The sequence below is a fragment of the Taudactylus pleione genome, unplaced genomic scaffold, assembly GCF_031769625.1.
Source record: "Taudactylus pleione unplaced genomic scaffold, aTauple2 ptg000162l, whole genome shotgun sequence".
Classification (NCBI taxonomy): domain Eukaryota; kingdom Metazoa; phylum Chordata; class Amphibia; order Anura; family Myobatrachidae; genus Taudactylus; species Taudactylus pleione.
Window position 1 is genome coordinate 14361231 of NW_028284564.1, and position 17965 is coordinate 14379195.

Consider the following 17965-nt stretch of genomic DNA (forward strand, 5'->3'; position numbering starts at 1 on the left):
TCAGATGTTTTAACTCTTTCCATAATGCACAGGTCCAGCTGGACCCAAAAACTTCTGAAAATAGGTGTAGACTGCCGGTATGGGGCAGATGGCCCTGGTGTGCATGTTAGATAAATATATGAATTAGCGCAAATAGCCATATATTGCACAGTTTTACACGTTTCAAATGACCCTTTAACAGTTTATTTCTGGACTTTTTTTTACATGCATGCACAATGAAATTGGATAAATTAATGTATAGTAGTTGTTGTTGATAATTTCTTATGAGAGGTTTGTACAATTGTCTCAGTTTTGAGACAGCCTAATGACAGATCAAGAGAGACAGCAGTGCAGTTAAATGCCTGACTTGTTTATACCAAAAATCAATCGCCTGACTACGCCGATAGAAGTTTGCTGGTAAAACAATTTGTTTTTATTGTATTTGGAACCCTTCGATTAAATGTGTTTTTACACCTTTTGATAGATATTTACTGTTAACATAGGCATATGTAAATGGCTGGCAATGGTTGATGATATAGCTATTCTACCTCTACCTTTCCTATGTTGTCCTGTAGTCTTAGTGTGTGCTGGTGTGTGAAGCGTGCATAGTGTGTACACACTTGATGATTTGAACTTTTTTTTTTTTTTAAATTGGCCATTGTGTAAGGGCCTTTACTTATAATAACTGAAAAACAACATCAAGTCTATTTACTAATTGGTTGTTAGAGCAATCTGAAGGTTTGAGTTGGCATTGGATCTAGAGCTAGTCTAGATACGGAGCTAGGCTTATGGAGCCAGTCTGCAGCAAGAGCTAGCAAACCTGGAGCACTGCTAACTCAATGACTAACTCACCTTCTAACAAGGAAATATCTGGATCCTTGAGAAGCTGCCAATAGCCTGTGACATCATTGACTGTTGTCAGGAAAGGTCCATGCAGTGAGTCTTTTGTTTCAAATCTGTGGGTGAGAATTTGCAATGTGACATCTATTAAAAGTACTGTAGTCAGCAGATAGGGAGAAATAATTTCCACTATACAATCTAAAAAAACCAGATTAAAATATAATGGTCCAGCTTGTCCAGTGGTTTATTCTACAGTCAGAGCTTTGGGCCTGATTCAGAGCTGAACGCTCTGACCAGAGCGCTCGCTCTGAATCAGGGCCCTCCCCCATGAAAATGGAGCGGCCTCCTGGCCGCTCGTATAGCTGTGGGTGACCACCCACAGCATATGCGAGCGGCCAAAAAGATGGTGCGACCATCGGACTTGCGACGGAGACCCTGCGGTAGGGTCTCCCTGCCACAAGCCTTGGAGTGGTTTTGGCTCTATCAGAGCCAAAATCACTCCCACTGACATCACTAGTAATGTCAGTGGGGCCGGCTTCAGACAGTAGGCGTTCCCATGGGAACGCCTCCGTCTGGCAGGCACGCCCCCGGTACGCCCACCAAAGGGGGCGTGCTGTCAGTCACCCGGAGCGATGGAAAGCCCGTCGCTCCCCGGGTCTCGCGCATGCGCATGACGGAGCTCCCTCCGTCGTGCGCATGCGCAGTGGGGAACATCGTCCCGCTTGCGAGCGTACTGCCGCTCGCGAGCGGGTCTGAATAACCCCCTTTGTCCTCCCATCCATCTAGTTCAATATTCAAGAAGAAAGAACGGTGGTACATAGGAGGTGGTTATCAATATATAGAGATTATATAGAATGCAACACAGTCCAATGAACTGATAATGCTTATTCATTTTAAACCCCTTATTACATATCAATTATCTAACATATCATATATTCACAATTAGGCTAATATATCAGCAAAGAATTTCAATAATCAAGTTTACCTCCTATTACTGTTTGCTTTCATTACATCTGTTAGGATCTTGCACAATGAGGGCTGGATTCAGAGGTGCGCGCAGTGTCCATGCCGCATGCAGTTGGTAGCACAGCGTTTGCGTCCCGACTGTTACACCACATAGACACGGCACAGATTTGGACACAAGAACAGTGGATTTCAGTTGGCGTTCTCGGGAGGTTACATGGGGAAACTGGCAGTGTGCTGCGGCGGGTCGCTCACACAGGAGGCCATGGTCAAACAAAGAAACTCTACCTGCCATAGGGCTGGTGGAAGTTTCAATGATGAGTCCGAAGGTGCCCCGATGGTGTATCTAAAGACGGACCAGGGAGAAAATGATGCTGCAAGTGGGCGTCTCAGTGTAGAGGAAATCAGCTCAGAATGAGGCCCTTAATCTCCGACTCTTTTAGTTAAAAAATCTTGGCATGTCATGAGTCCAGATTTAGAGAATAACAAAACATGCCTGGGTTTGTATTTCATATTATTGTCGCTTTAAGTTCATTGTCCAAAACTGCATAATACTGTACATGGCAGTTTTGGGAAGTAGTGCTTAGTAAATTTACCCTTTAATCTGGAATTTAACTTATTCTAAAAAAAAGCCTCCTATCCTGTCATATAGTTTGCAACCCAAACAGAAGGACTCCAGTTATTTTATTAATTCAGGGATACAAACTGTCATTCCCTAGTGTCAGTAATGAGGGAGCATTGTATATATTACTCCCTCCAGCAGGGCTGGCAACAGAATTTTTGGGGCCCGGCACACTGATATCTCTGGGGCCCACAACCCCAAAAGCCCCCTCCTCTAAACTCACATGCCGGGTTCACACACACATGCAATTATTACAGATGTGTGTGTGTGTGTGTATATATATATATATATATATATATATATATATATATACACATACACGCACACACCAATAACATAGTTACTTACCTTCATGCTGAGGCTGAATGAATGGACAGCCATGATGCTTGGCTCCCTCTATCTTTCACATTTCAGCTGGACCACTAAGAGGATGACTCGGAGTGTGTGTGTGTGTGAGGGGATCGAGGGTACCGTGAGGAGGGGGGGGAAGGTCGGGGGTGCAGCGAGAGTGGGGGGAGTGGCAGACTGTCTGATGTACTAGGCCCTGTATATGTCCGGTGTTTGACCCCCCCCTCCCCCCAAGTCAGTGGGTGGGGCTTGGCTGGACAGCTGCTGTAACAGGGAAAAAAAGAATCCCGTCAGTAGCACAACAGTTTAATAGGTGCTGCTGCCTCTTTTTCTCTATCCCTGATTCTCGAGGCCTCTCTAACCCTCGTGGCCCGGTACGGGTGTCCCCTTTGTTTCCCCCTGTCGCCGGGCCTGCCCTGCAGCTCCACTTCCACAGACCATGTTTGGAATTTGCATAATCCAAGGGAAGTCAGGCACACATTAGTTCACGTGATGCTTCTGTGAAGGGCTGTTTCACTGGAATTGACCAAGAAATTGTTATTATATCTATGAACTTACGAGAAATCAGAATTCTGCTTCCGTGCGGCTTTCAGTATGTCAAGGAGTGAGGACTGTGATTGGACCTCAAAAAGCTCATTGAACTTCTGGCCTTCTACCACCAGCCGGACCTGGATCAGCTCTTCACCAATGTCAGGATTAGGTGGGGGGAATGAAGTGGGAATTACCAATGGACTGTCTAAATGAAGGCAAAGTGCAAAGTTAATTTACAAGAGGAGCAGGTCTATATTATTACCACTATTTCAATATTTCACACTGGCTATGTTGGGTTTTATGAATGGTGTACCAAAAGATGTAAATGAACGCAAACATTAAAAACCATATACAGTATGTAACCAAATGAAACAATTATGAGGAAACGGAGTGGAAACTGCCTGTCTGCTGCTTGTTGAAGGAATGTAGCTTAATTGTACTTGGACATAGTCTATATCCCATTACCCAATCATGTTGTCAAGTCATCTTACTATGAAAGGTACAATGTTTGTTTTACCCCAAATTATTAATTCATGGAAGAATAAAAGGATATTTATGTGCTTACTTGTTAAATCCTTTTCTTCGATTCCATAAGGGACACAGGCTCTACGCTGGGTATAGGTTGGTGGGATGAATTCTGTGTACCACACAGTTAACTCAAAGTCACAGCCCAGGCTACCCCCTCCCCCTATACCCCATTTCCAGCCAATTCAGTTAAGTTAAAAAGCCTAAGACAAGGAGCAAGAAAGAGGAGAAGGAAGACCAGAACACACTCAGGTTCAAAAACACAAGAAATGTGAACAGAAGAACTGAAAGCAGAGCAAAGCCCCGCAAGTCAGGTGCGTTGGGGTGGGAGCCCTGTGGGGGTGATTTAGACCCGGACTTTCGCAGCCACAAGGGGCAAGGTATGCAAATTCCGCGACCGCATGGCAAGGCTTAAGGACGCCCTCTATGTCGCAGAGCGAACGCACACTGGTCTAAAGACGCCCCCTTTTCCTTCGCAGCACACATCATCTCCAGGAAGTTATGTAATATCAGTAACATCGAGAGCCATCGGAACTGCTGGTAGCCCTTGAGGTAGACCCTACCCTTCCGCAAGCACTGCGATCACTGCAGGCTGAAATACAACCAGGTGACGTGTACAATGACTCCTCCATGCTAATTATGCACGCCCATGAAACGCCGTTAGAACACACAGGCACGCCTGCGTTCACACAACCACACCTCCGTTTACATAGACCTTCCCCTGCCACCACCCACAAACGGCACTATCTGCCACTCAGTCTGTGTACTACGAGCACACGATTCCCGATCGCAGTGACTGGCTCGTGCACTGCTACGCATGCGCAGATGGGCGACTATCGGCCATAGCGTGCGTTCGAGGCATAGCATCCGGGTCTGAATCAGGCCCTGTATCCCTTATGGAATCGAAGAAAAGGATTTAACAAGTAAGCACATATATCTACTTTTCTTCTTCCATAGGGGATAAAGGCTTATATGCTGGGACATCCCAAAGCTAATCCCCTAAGGGAGAGGAAGCTCCTGAGCTGCACTGAGGACCCTTCGCCCAAAAACCGCATCTGGGGTGGCGAAGGTGTCAAAGGAATAGAACTTCAGAAACGTATTGGCAGAAGACCACATGGCTACCTTACACAGCTGCTCTGCAGAAGCACCACGTCTCACTGCCCACAAAGTTCCCACCAACTGGGTTGAATGAGCCCTCACTACGGACAGTGCAGCATAAGCAAGCGTGGCGAATAATCAAATGGATCAATCTGGCCAGCGATTGCTTAGTAGCCGGCCAGCCCAGTTTGCGAAAGTCATACAGGACAAAGAGAGCATCCTACGCAGATCCTTTGTCCTGTCCAAATAAATCCGGAGGGCCTGCATGACATCTAAGGAGGCAGCCTCCGGAGAAGAATCCAGAAGCTGTAAAGAAGGAGCCACAATCTCTTGATTTATGGGAAATCTGGAAACAACCTTAGGAAGGTAACCTAGTCGTGTTCGAAGGACAGCTCTCTCCTGGTGAAAAATTAGAAACGGAGAGCGACAGGACAATGCGCACAAGTCTGACACCAGTCGGGCAGAAGCTATGGCAAGGAGGAAGACACTCCTCCATATAAGCCAACAAATGTCCACTGTGTCCAAGGGCTCAAAAGGCGAAGACTGAAGGGTCCTAAGAACCAGAGAAAAATTCCAAGAAGCCACTGGCGGTACCAACGGGGGTTGTAGGGTGGAGGACACATTGAAGAAAGGTCTGAACATCAGGCGACAGCACAATCTGTCTCTGAAAGAGAACCAAAAGAGCTGAAACCTGCATTTATAGTGAAGCAAGGCGGAGGCCCAAATCGAGCCCCACCTGCAAAAAGGAGAGAACTCAAGAGAGTCAAAATGACCTGGGGTTAAGATTCCTAGCCGAACACCAGTCAAAGTAAGTCCTCCAAACCCGATGGTAAATTCTAGCTGAAGAGGACTTACAGTGATTGAGCTAAGTGTTAATGACTGACCTGGAGAAGCCCTTAGCTATCATGTTTGAAGAGCCACCCTGTCAAAGCGAGATGGGGCAGATCCGGATGAAAGCGCGGGCCCTGAGACAAAAGATCTGGCCGCAGTGGAAGACGTAGTGGAGAGTTGATGGAGAGGCCTTGTAGATCCGCGTACCACGCCTTCTGTGGCCAATCGGGAGCCACTAGGAACACCGTGCCGCCCTCCAACTTCAATTTGCGTAAGACCCGTGGAATCAGAGAAATTGGAGTGAAAAGGAGCGGAAAGGCCCACTGGACCACCAGAGCATCCATCTGAAAGGCCGCCGGATCTCTTATGTGAGAGCAGTACCTCGGAACTTGGCGATTTTGTCGAAACGCCATCATGTTGATATCGGGCAAGCCCCAGCGAAGAACCAGGAGATGAAAGATGTCCGGATGCAGAGCCCTTTTGCCCGAATGAACATCCTAGCAGCTTAGATAGTCTGTTTGCCAATTTTGTACTCCGTGAATGTAAATTGCTGACAGGGACGGAAGATGCCTTTCCACCCAAAGAAGAATGCGGCTGACTTACCTCATGGCGGCACGACTTTGAGTACTGCCTTGATGGTTTATGTAGGTGACAGCCATCGCATTGTCGGACTGTACCTGGATAGGGCAACTGCGAAGAAGAGGCAAAGCCTGACACAGGGCCCTGTAAACCACTCGGAGTTCTAGAATGTTGATCAGCAATCGGATCTCCTGAGCCGACCACTGACCCTGAAAAGTCTGCTGGCAGAAAACTGCCCCCCATCCTCGAAGACTTGCATCAGTGGTAAGGTGGACCCAGTCCTGATCCCAAAAGGGATGACTCCTGGTCAGATGGGACCCCTGGAGACACCACAAGAGGGAATGACATACCTCCTGAGAAAGAACAATCATCTGAGAACCGAGCTGCAGATGGGATTTGACCCACCAGGCGAGAGTCTCCAATTGAAGAGGCCGGGAATGAAACTGGGCATACTCCATCATGTTGAAGGTGGAGACCAGAGAGCCCAGAATCTGCATGGAAGAGTGAATTGACACCCGGCAGTTATGCAGAAAGAAACGAATCTTGGACTGTAAGTCCCGAACCTTGTCTGCTGGAAGGAACATGCTGAGTCCTGGAGTTCAGCAATGCTCCTAAATGCACAATTTCCTCAGAAGGAGTTAGAGAGGACTTTTTCCAATTGATGACCTAACCATGAGCCTGGTGAAGATCCACTGTGATTCGAATGTGCTCCAGGAGCACCTCCTGAGACTGGGCCAGGAGAAGCCAGTCGTCTAGATAGGGAAAAATTCAGATTCTTCTGAAGACCCAAGGAGCCATGGAAATTTCAAATGGCAAAGCCCGACACTGGAAATTATCCTCCTGAATTGCTGATGACTGAGATGGATGGGAACATACAAATAGGCATCCTGGATGTCTAAGGAGGCCATATCCCCTGCTCCATGGCCAGAATAATGGAGCAAAGCGATTCCATTCGGAACTTGACAATCCTCAAGTACCTGTTGACAGACTTCAAGTTTAGAATTGGTCGGAATGACCCGTTCGGCTTGTAAACGAGAAACAGACTGGCATAGAAGCCCATGCCGAACTGAGACACGGGAACCGGAACAATGACATTGGAGGCCATAAGAGAGCGAATAGACTCCCTCATGGCTTTTGCCTTCTCCTGATCCAAAGGAAGACCTGTGTAAAAAAACTGGGTCAGAGGATACTCCCCAAAGGTCAACGCATAACCCTGGGAGATTACCCCTCTTACCCAGGCATCCTCCGTGGTCGTCTTCCAAATTTCAGAAAAGAAAAGAAGCCGGCCTCCCACATTGGTGTCCCCAAGGTGGTGGCCCACCTAGTCATGCAGCAGGATTTTCGACAGGTTTAGCAGTTAGTAATCTGGTAGACCAGAGGAACCCTGGGACCTAGAAAATGATAAGCCCTTGGCTTTACCCTGCGGATGAAAGGATCGAAAATTAGAAGATCGCGACCTAGGAGCTGCCCCGGAAGGGAGAAAGGCTGTCTTAGATGCCGCCACTGTGGCCACTATTTTATCCAGTTCTGGACCAAAGAGAACATCCCCTGACAAGGGGAGAGCCTCAAGGGCCTTTTTAGAATCAGAATCCGCACACCAGGAATGAAGCCAGAGAGCTCTTCTTGCTGACACTGAAGAAGCCGAAACCTTGGAAGTTAGTATACATGTGTCTATAGCGGCTTCCCCAAGATAAAAAGCCACCTGTCGGATATGCTCCACGAGAGACAAAAGGTCATTCCTGTAAGTACCTGATGTAAGGCCATCCTCCAAAGCATCTGCCCAGTGACTGATGGCTTTGGCAACCCAGGCAGATACAAGGGTCGGACGAGCTACTGCTCCTTAAGTGATGCCATTTAGGGAGAGGAAGGGTGTATTCTTGACCAGGCGGTCAACTCCCATTTAGCCTTATCGGCAGCCGGCAGAGGATAAAAGGAAGTAATGCACTTAGAAACCAGGAAAAGGCCTATTAGGGTGGGACCAAGCCTCCGCCAAAAGGTCCTCAAGCTGCGCTGAAGAAGGAATTTCTGAAACTGCCTTCTTTTGTTGTTTAAAGACCGGAGCACTGGACACAGGGGCCAGCTCCACATCCTTAGCAGAACTGATTTAACTGCTTTGAATAATGAAACTATGTCTACTTGAGGCTGGGAATCCTCTGGAATAGAAGACTCCACATCAGAGGCAACACAAATGTCTTCCTCCTGGTCTGAGGGAACATCAGTGTAAAATTCAATATCAGACAAGGGTGTAGAGTTGTCCCTTTTAGAAGGCTTATGTTTAGAAGTGCACTCCCTGTCCAGCATCTGTCTGAAAGACTCAGACACCTGCGCTAGCCCCTGAACTGACTGCTTAAAGGATTGCATCCAAGGAGACTCCATAGCAGAAGGCTTCAAAGGGGTTGGTATCACATTGGAAATCTGGGCCATACTTGAAGGGCCACCAACTGGAGGAGCGACCACAGGGGCTGAGAGCCTATCCACTACCTGTAGCAATACCTGGAATAACGAAGAAATCCAAGCAGGTTCCTGGTTAGCAGGCGCAGCTGAAGTGGCCTCCTGCTGTGAAGTTGTAAAACAGTGAACACAGAGACCATAGTGGTCCGGAACCTGTGGAGAAAACAGAGCAGTACAAGCCCTACAATTACCCAGCATAGAAGCACCCACCTCCTTTACCACTGGAAGACATAGTACAGAAACCCCATACACCAGAGCAAGAACTGTGATGTGCAAATAAGAACAGAGCAGAAAATGTAAATGCACCACAAATAATCAAATAAGTGGGACAATGCAGAGACTGAGGTTATGCAAAGTACATTAACAGTCAAACACACAGAAACATTAAATGCAAAATAGGAAAGGCAGTAAGCGCTCAACAAACCAGCCCCAAAAGGGGAGGAAGGAGCAATTTGTATAACCTGACCACTGAGGGTGAGGAAAACAGGGAGTCCAGGAGCCTGTACTCTCCAGAGACCAGCTGAAACTGCTGGCACTCAAAAAATGGATGCCCAGTGTCTGTCAGGAGGGAAGAGAGGAGGAAGAATGACTTTGGAACTGACTTCCTCTTATGAGGGAAAGCACCCAGGGGCGGGGGAGGAGCCAGCGGGGATAGTCTACCTCCCCCTTCTGGCATGGACCTCAGGGAAAATGGCTGCCAATCTGCACAGAGCCCCGCTGCCCTGGTGGCTTTAGTGGGGATGTGGGAAAAACCTGGGTCCCGACTGCCAGCACTGCCAGTGTCTCCTATACCGGTGGTGAGAAGCCGTGATTATGCGGCTCCCTGCAAGCCGGGAGCCACACTTACCTTTTCCCCTGCTGTGCTGGCTACGGTTTCAAGCTCCCTCTGAGACTGGAGCTCGGCTGAGGACACTAGCCCAGTTGCCAGTGCCACGGCCGCCGGCGCTGGGGTGATGGAGCAGCAGCGCAGGCATCCTCTAGGACGCCTAACGCTGCACGCTCAGTAAAAAAAAAAAAACAATGGTAAATAAAATAAAATAAATCACAAAAGTTGTAAGTACAGCTTACACTGTGTGCCTGACCACAGGCACCAACACAAAAAACTGACTTGCCTGTAGCTGGGGGCAGGCTATAGGGGAGGGGGGGGGGAGCCTGGACTGTGACTTTAAGAGTTAACTGTGTGGTGCCCAGACTCTATCCCACCAACCTATACCCAGTGTAGAGCCTGTGTCCCCTATGGAGAAGAATTATTATCAGTACTAGCACCCCTGCTATCTGCCCCTAGCTGAATTTAATTAGCACAGGTTCCTGCAATATAAACAGACATACATATATATATATATATATATATATATATATATATACACACACACACACACCAGCAAAAATTTTGCTTAGCAGAGCCGGCCGTAGCCAATTCGGTGCCCTATCACATTTTCAAAACTCTCACCCTATTACATTTGGCCCAATGTGTTAGTATTAGCGATGATTGGGACCCATCTGATGGAGTTCACCTTGATGTGGTAGATGGGCATGCAATTTTGGGCAAACATGTCACCTCACTTATACTCCATGTTATTTGTAGAGTTTATGTGGATTATTTTGACTACCATTTTTCTTAGAGCTTATAGTGTGCACCTGCTTTTTCTTTTCCTGCATTGTACTACGTCTCAACATGGTAGCACCTCTTATTATGTTTAAAATGAGGGTGTGCAGTACAGCCTACCCCCCTATTTTTATAAAAGTATCAGATATATTAATTTTATATTTTTATGTTGCTCACATCTGCCCACATTGCATGCCTATAGACCAAAGAAAAAGCTGGCTTACCAACAGCTGGCTGAGTGATAAAGAATTACTTTATTTATCAATATGTAAACTAGTCACCTGGGAGTGCACAGCAAATGAATGCTAACTTTTGTAGGCTACCACTCACCACAGCCTAAACGTTGTAGCCTAATACACACCACAGCCTAAACTTTGTAGCCTACCATTGACCACAGCCTAAACTCTGTAGCCTACCACTCACCACAGCCTAAACTTTGTAGCCTACCACTCACCACAGCCTAAAATTTGTAGCCTATCACTCACCACAGCTTAAACTTTGTAGCCTACCACTCACCACAGCCTAAAATTTGTTGCCTATCACTCACCACAGGCTAACCTTTGTAGCCTACGACTCGCCACAGCCTAAAAGTTGTAGCCTACCACTCACCACAGGCTAACCTTTGTAGCCTATCACTCACCACAGCCTTAACGTTGTAGCCTACCACTCACCACAGCCTAATCTTTGTAGCCTACCACTCACCACAGCCTAAACTTTGTACCCTCTCTCTCACCACAGCATAACCTTGTAGCCTACCACTCACTACAGCTTAACTTTTATAGCCTTCCGCTCACCACAGCCTAAACGTTGTAGCTTAATACACACCACAATCTAAACTTTGTAGCCTACCACTCACCACAGCCTAACTTTGTAGCCTTCCACTCACCACAGCCTAACTTTTGTAGCCTACCACTCACCACAGCCTAAATGTTGTAGCCTAATACACACCACAACCTAAACTTTGTAGCCTACCACTCACCACAGCCTAACCTTTGTAGCCTTCCACTCACCACAGCCTAAACGTTGTAGCCTAATACACACCACAACCTAAACTTTGTAGCCTACTACTCACCACAGCCTAAACATTGTAGCATAACACTCACCACAGCCTTACCCACAGCCTAACATTTGTAGCCTATCACTCACCACAGCCTAACCTTTGTAGCCTATCACTCACCACAGCCTTTCCTTTGTAGCCTATCACTCATCACAGCCTAACCTTTATAGCCTACCACTCGCCACAGCCTAAAAGTTGTACCCTGCGATCACCACAGCCTAAACTTTGTAGACTACCAGTCACCACAGCCTAACATTTGTAGCTTACCAATTGCCACAGCCTAACCTTTGTAACCTACCACTCACCACTGCCTAACCTTTGTAGCCTACCAGTCACCACAGCCTAACCTTTGTAGCCTACCACTCACCACAGCCTAAAATTTGTAGCCTATCACTCACCACAGCCTAACCTTTGTAGCCTACCACTCACCACAGCCTAAAAGTTGTAGCCTACCACTCACCACAGCCTAACCTTTGTAGCCTATCACTCACCACTGCCTAACCTTTGTAGTCTACCACTCACTACAGACTTAACATTGTAGGCAACCAGTCACCTTTAGGTTAATCTAAATACAAGACTCTGTAATATCCAAAGTGTGCCTATGATTAAGATTATGATTAAGATTAATTATGGTTAAGATTATGATTACAGATAAAGCAATAAACTAATAATATCTTAGTATGCAAAATGGACCTTTCAAATGCAAAAGAAGCTGCAAAGATCTAGTGTGGGAGCAAACCTGAAAATCACATGCAACCTCATTGTTTGTACACGGTGTATGGCCAATTACCATAAGCATGTTACAGCTTCATAGCACTTCCAAACTATCCATGTATGTTATCTCACAGAACATGAGGGCAATTTGTAACAATACTAAGTACATAAATGATTTAATGGAATACTTTATCTTTAACAGAACTGAATAGGAATCACTTGCAATCTGTAAGCTCTCTTTTTATATGGTAAATCATTACACTATCACCCATTTTATAGCTAATGGCAGTCACACAAAGGGGCTAATTCAGCAGTGCACGCACGCATGCTAGCCCTTGAATGCCTTTGCCTGATTGACATGCAGATGCATTTAAGGGGCGTTGTGAGGGTGGGTGCGGCAGGCGTTCTCAGAAATGGGGCGTTTCCAACGAGTTTTCCAGAAGTGGCAAGATCAGGGACTGCATGGACGTATGCAGTCTGCTGGGCTCACAAGCCAGCCAGCCTGAGTAAGCTGAGGCTTACTCAGACGTCCGGCTGCCTTGCGCCGTCCACCATCGACCACCAATGGTAGCGATAGTGATCCCAGCACAGCGACCTCCGTTGCAGTGTCATACACCTCCTGCTGTATTTGCATGATTGCATTGCGAAGCTGCCTGCGTGCAACTTTGCAATTGCGGTTCTTGCTGAATCAGGCCCACAGACTGTTCCTAATATTCATCCTGAATGACAGGATCAGTATTCAATGTGCCATATGTAGGTGGTGATATCAGATGTGATCCAGTAATTTGGTGCACAAACTGAGCAGATGGATATTTTCCAACATTACTGGCATGTGATAGTGCAATTGTGAGATTGGCCAATAGCAATAATGATACTCTGCATCTGCCAATTATCTTGATGACTCCAGTGGTTCCAAACATTATCAGGTCACTGGCCTGATTAATGCAACACATTGTATTTTGGGCCAGTTGTCTGAGGTAGCTGCCTATAATCTCAGCAGGTATGGCCAATACCTCTGTATAATGACAAATACAGCTTTTGATTGTACAGCACTCAAAATAATACCATTGTGTGAGAGCAATGTATCATGCACCAGCTAAACCACTTACTTTCCATCTTTCCACATTGTACATGAGCCACATCCATGTAAGATTTATGGTGCAAAACAGGTATTAACTGTGACATCATCCCCGGGTTAGAGAACTTTCCTTGTTTCATCGCTTCCAGCAGGGCAGATATTGCCTTGGAACAGGATTCTTTGGTTTTTTTGCCGACCAATTGTGAGAGAAACTGGGAATAAAGGAGAGTATTTGTTTGGCTAAAGGACTTTCAGAAGTTCCTAAAACCAAATAAAACAGGACAAAATTCCATGCAAGAACAATTAGGCGCTTAGCTTATTTGTACAGATAAGTCCTACACTGCGTATGAATGACACAGCTGGAAACGTAAAGCTCTTTAGGCTGTGAGTATCAGGAATGGAAGTCTATAGTTGTCATATCTTTTAGAAAGTGCATTGTACTGCAATACTTCTTTCTGCTTTTCTTTCTTGCTATACTGAAACATTAGTTACTCAGATGGAATTTCCCCTTCTTAACCTACATTAAAAACAGCAACATCTCTTTAATATCGTAGTTCCCTATATAGTTATGCCCCTGTAGTAGTGCCCATATGATAATGCCCCCATAGTAATGCACCCATAGCAATGCCCCTGTAGTAGTGCCCATATAGTAATACCCCTGTAGTAGTGCCCATATTGTAATGCCCCCATAGTAATGTCCATATGTTAATACCCCCATAGTAATGCCCCTATAGTGCCCACCATACAGTAATGCCCCTGTAGTGCCCATGCTCCCATATTAATGCCTTTGTGGTAATGCCTCTGTAGTGCCCATGCTTTCATAGTAATGCCCCTGCAGTGCCCATACTCTCATAGTAATGCCTCTGTAGTGCCCATGCCCCCATAGTAATATCCCTGTAGTGCCCATACAGTAATGCCCCTGTAGTGCTCATGCCCCCACAGTAATGCCCCTGTGGTAATGCCTCTGTAGTACCCCTTCCCCAATAGTAATGCCCCTGTAGTGCCCATGCCCCCATAGTAATGCCCCTGTGGTAATGCCCATGCCCCCATAATAATGCCCCTGTAGTGCAGCTTATTAAAAAAAATACTTACCTTGAACCCTGCTCCTGCATCCAGCATCGCGTCCGGTCCGCCGGCTGCTCCTCGGAACTGTGGGGGAGACGTCATTACGTCTCTCCCATAGTGCCCGTGGGGAGAGCCGGAAGCTGGAGTTCAGGAGAGAACTCCAACCTCCAGCTCCGGCTACACCGCGTTGCTGCAGGGAAGGAGCCGGGCGCCCGCTGGTAATAAATATTACCAGCAGACGTCCGGCTTGGAGCCTCTCTGCAGCGCCGGGCTGGAGGTTACTGGCACCGGGTACAGCGGCGCACACGGTGCACGTGCACCTCCAGCCCACCCCCCTAGTTGCGGCCCTGGCAGCAACTCTGAAGATAGAATAAAACAATATAAGCAATCAGCATGCCCTCAGCCTATTTATTACCCTCTGTGCTTCTACGATATGATTGGCTGTATAAACCAACCATCCCTATGTGCAAAATTATTTGTTACAACCCTACACTGAAATGTGAAGAGGAACCTGGTAATAAATGATTTTGAACACAGGGATGGTAACTAGTTTATGTAGAAAGGTCATACTGTAAAATAAATAGAACACAAACATGCAAAATATAAAATTACTTTAATTGAACAGAATATACATTACTCCTGACCCCTTATAAAATGTCCGTTAAAAAAAATAATTAAAAACAAATGTATTCTTTCTTCCATGCAACATAGTTGAAGCACCAAAGCCCTATACCTCACACTTCTGTCTTGATACAACATGATTCTGATTAGTCAGTTGAGACAGCTATTACTATTGGACAAGCACAGTTGGTTGGATGTAGGAAAAATGTTATTGGAGTGTTTTTTATGTAAAGTTTACTTTCTAAAAAAGGTTTTATTTCATTAACACTTTTTAGGGGTACTGGACAGGTGTCCTATGGATCCTTTGTCCCATTATACATGAACTATAATGTTGGGGTAGAGGGTGTATGAAAGAGCCCGTGGGGGCACACAGTGTTTTTTTTATATTCCCCACATAAGGGTACACAGCTCTGTGCTCAACAGTCTGGGAAACGCATGATCTCTTTTATAGGATCAATCCCCTACATCAAATACTCGCTCCCATCAAACCCCATAACACCATGTCCCATGTATGTCACCCATATTACCATGTCACTTTTTCTATCCTCCTTATGATCATAGCCCCATCAACCCCTTCACTCCCCGCCCTCACTTACCTTGTCAGACCACATACCTCCTCTTGTTTTAGGCAGGGGCGCCGGCCACTGGAGGGCGCCACTCATAAATGAGCTTGTGTTGTGTACAGTATAGTATACTAAATTGATCATGGCTGTCTGTGTGGTCCGAGCGGTGGCCGCGACACTGGTGTAGCCTGCCGCAGCCACCGCTCAGTGAATGAGACCGTGTGCACCAGAAGTGCTGCAAACGGTCTCCTCATTTCCTGCAGCCACAGTGTCTGCCCGATGTGTCCAGGGCTCAGGCTGCCAGTATCTGTCAGTGCTGCCGCTGACATGCCGCCCTCAGCGTTTGCTTTCACTTTTTTGTTTGTGAAAGCAATCCTTATGAATCAATCGCCCGCCTCCTTGCTTTATACTTCCCCTTCGCTCCTCCTCAGAGATGCAGACGAGGAGCAGGGAATGGTTGCTGCCCAGAGTTAGAGCCTGGGAGTGGGAAGGGAAAGACTGCCGTGGCCTGTGAGTAATACTGTATAATATTATATATCATATATATTAATAAGAAATGTATGTTGTGTGTGTTAGCAAGTGTAATGGTGCTCTGTGTGTGGGTGGGTGCATTAGGCAGAAGGTTTGTGTCAGGGTTCAGCCTAGGATCGGCCTCTCTCACCATTTCCAGCATTCCCATATATTCCCTGAGTCCACTCTGCTCTTGTCTGTGCAATCTCCAGTATATGTCTGTGTTCTTTGCTCAGTGTCTTGTCTCTGGTAATCAGCTCCAATTATTTCTAGCATTCCCATATATTCCCTGAGTCCACACTGCTCTTGCCTTTGCAATCCCCAGTATATGTCTGTGTTTTTCTGCATATTTAACTGTTTCCAGTCCATGCCTGTGTTATAGCATTCAGTTCCATTTCCAGAGTTCAATCATTCCATTCACCTCCAGTGCTATTGCATTCATTATAGTTTCCGGTCTTCTGCCATTCCCAGGTACCTGTCCAGAGGGCCGCGACCTGCTCACTTGGTGCAGCTGAAAACCAAATACCAATTGGAGGGGTCACTGGAGAAAACCACCAAGTGAGTTAGACTCCGCGCCTCTGGGCAGGTCTAGCCAAACCTGGGATTGGTCGCAACTAGGAAACCTAGTCTAGTCACTCCCCTAGTCACCCGAACCCCTCGGCTCACCGTCCTCCACAGAGGACTGCTTGCACTGGATCGTGACAGTTTGCCTCGGATGCTGAGAAACCTTGCACCGGCCCTGGCGCCACTCTGCACTTCCTGTCCAGAGAGGAAGGGAACATTAGAGTACCCTCCTCCTCTGAGCCCAAATCCCTAGAACGCTGGTATGTAGGGAAATCTGGGACTTCAATATCGAGTAGTGTAATCTCAATTAACTCCCTAATGACAGCGGACACCACAGAGGGGAGCAGGCCCCGTAGCAATAAGGGCCTAGTAGTTGCTGCTGGTGCTGCATCAGTAATTATGTATATATAAGAAATAGAATTTGCTAGGGGGACAAGGTGGTGGGCAATCTGCCAGAGTTTATTTCAATTAATTATTTACTCAATTGGGGGTCAAGATTCAGGATCCTGGAGGGCAAACTGGAGACTCACCTGCACAGCAAGTGGGGTGCTGTAAATGTTTCCCAGCTGCCCCTCAGGCCTCTGAGATGCCAAAATCTTGTCTTTAATATTTTTAACCTCCCGCTTGATTTCCTCGATGAGCTCACGGGGATAACTATTACGTTTCTTCAAACATAGAAGTGCTAAGCCGGCCATGGCTTCTGTATCTGCAATAGAAAAAAATAAGGGATGATGCCAAAGTGCTCACATTATAGTGTATATTAGAAAAAGTATGTATGAAAAAATTACCCTAGTGTGTATGTGTGTCCACATGGTAGGGAATATTGATTGTATGCCCAAACGGAGCAGGGCCTATTGTGAATGACTGAAATATTCTATGTAAAGCACTGCATAATGTGTGCGTGTGCGCTATATACGCTATATATACAGTATGTATATATATATATATACAGTATATAATAGGATTTTTGGGTACTTACCGTTGAATCCTTTTCTCTGAGTCAGGCTGGGGGACACCGGACCATGGGTTGTAGGTGGGAAGGCGTGGATTTGGCACTAACACTAAAATCTATCAGGCATGAGGGTGGGTACGCTATGTTCCCCAGCCTGACTCAGAGAAAAGGATTCAATGGTAAGTACCCAAAAATCCTATTTTCTCTTTTGTCTGGGCTGGGGGACACTGGACCATGGGATGTTCAAAAGCCGCCCCAATGGGAGGGAACGCTTGGATTGCCCGACCGGAGATCTGTACGCCCCAAAATGGGCATCCCCAGAGGCACCTCCTTGAAGAAGGCACCTGTGCCGAAACGCGTTGGAGACCCCCAGACACCTACCCATCTTGAACCCGCCTGCATCTACATCCGCCCCAATCCGGGCACCTGAACGGCAGCAGCGGCGTTTAACCGGACGCTGGTCCCCAC

At 46.7% G+C, this 17965-nt stretch overlaps 1 protein-coding gene across 1 annotated transcript in view; it reads right to left on the minus strand.

Moving 5' to 3' along the window:
* Positions 1–17965, minus strand: part of TCN2 (transcobalamin 2) — a 63253-nt gene that overhangs the window by 11782 nt on the left and 33506 nt on the right. Inside the window, exons 6-9 of the mRNA XM_088475140.1 lie at positions 17076–17251; positions 13254–13434; positions 3311–3488; positions 832–935 (exon numbers count right to left, since the gene is read on the minus strand). Coding sequence (XP_088331266.1) covers positions 832–935; positions 3311–3488; positions 13254–13434; positions 17076–17251 — 639 coding nt within the window. The remainder of the gene's footprint in view (positions 1–831; positions 936–3310; positions 3489–13253; positions 13435–17075; positions 17252–17965) is intronic.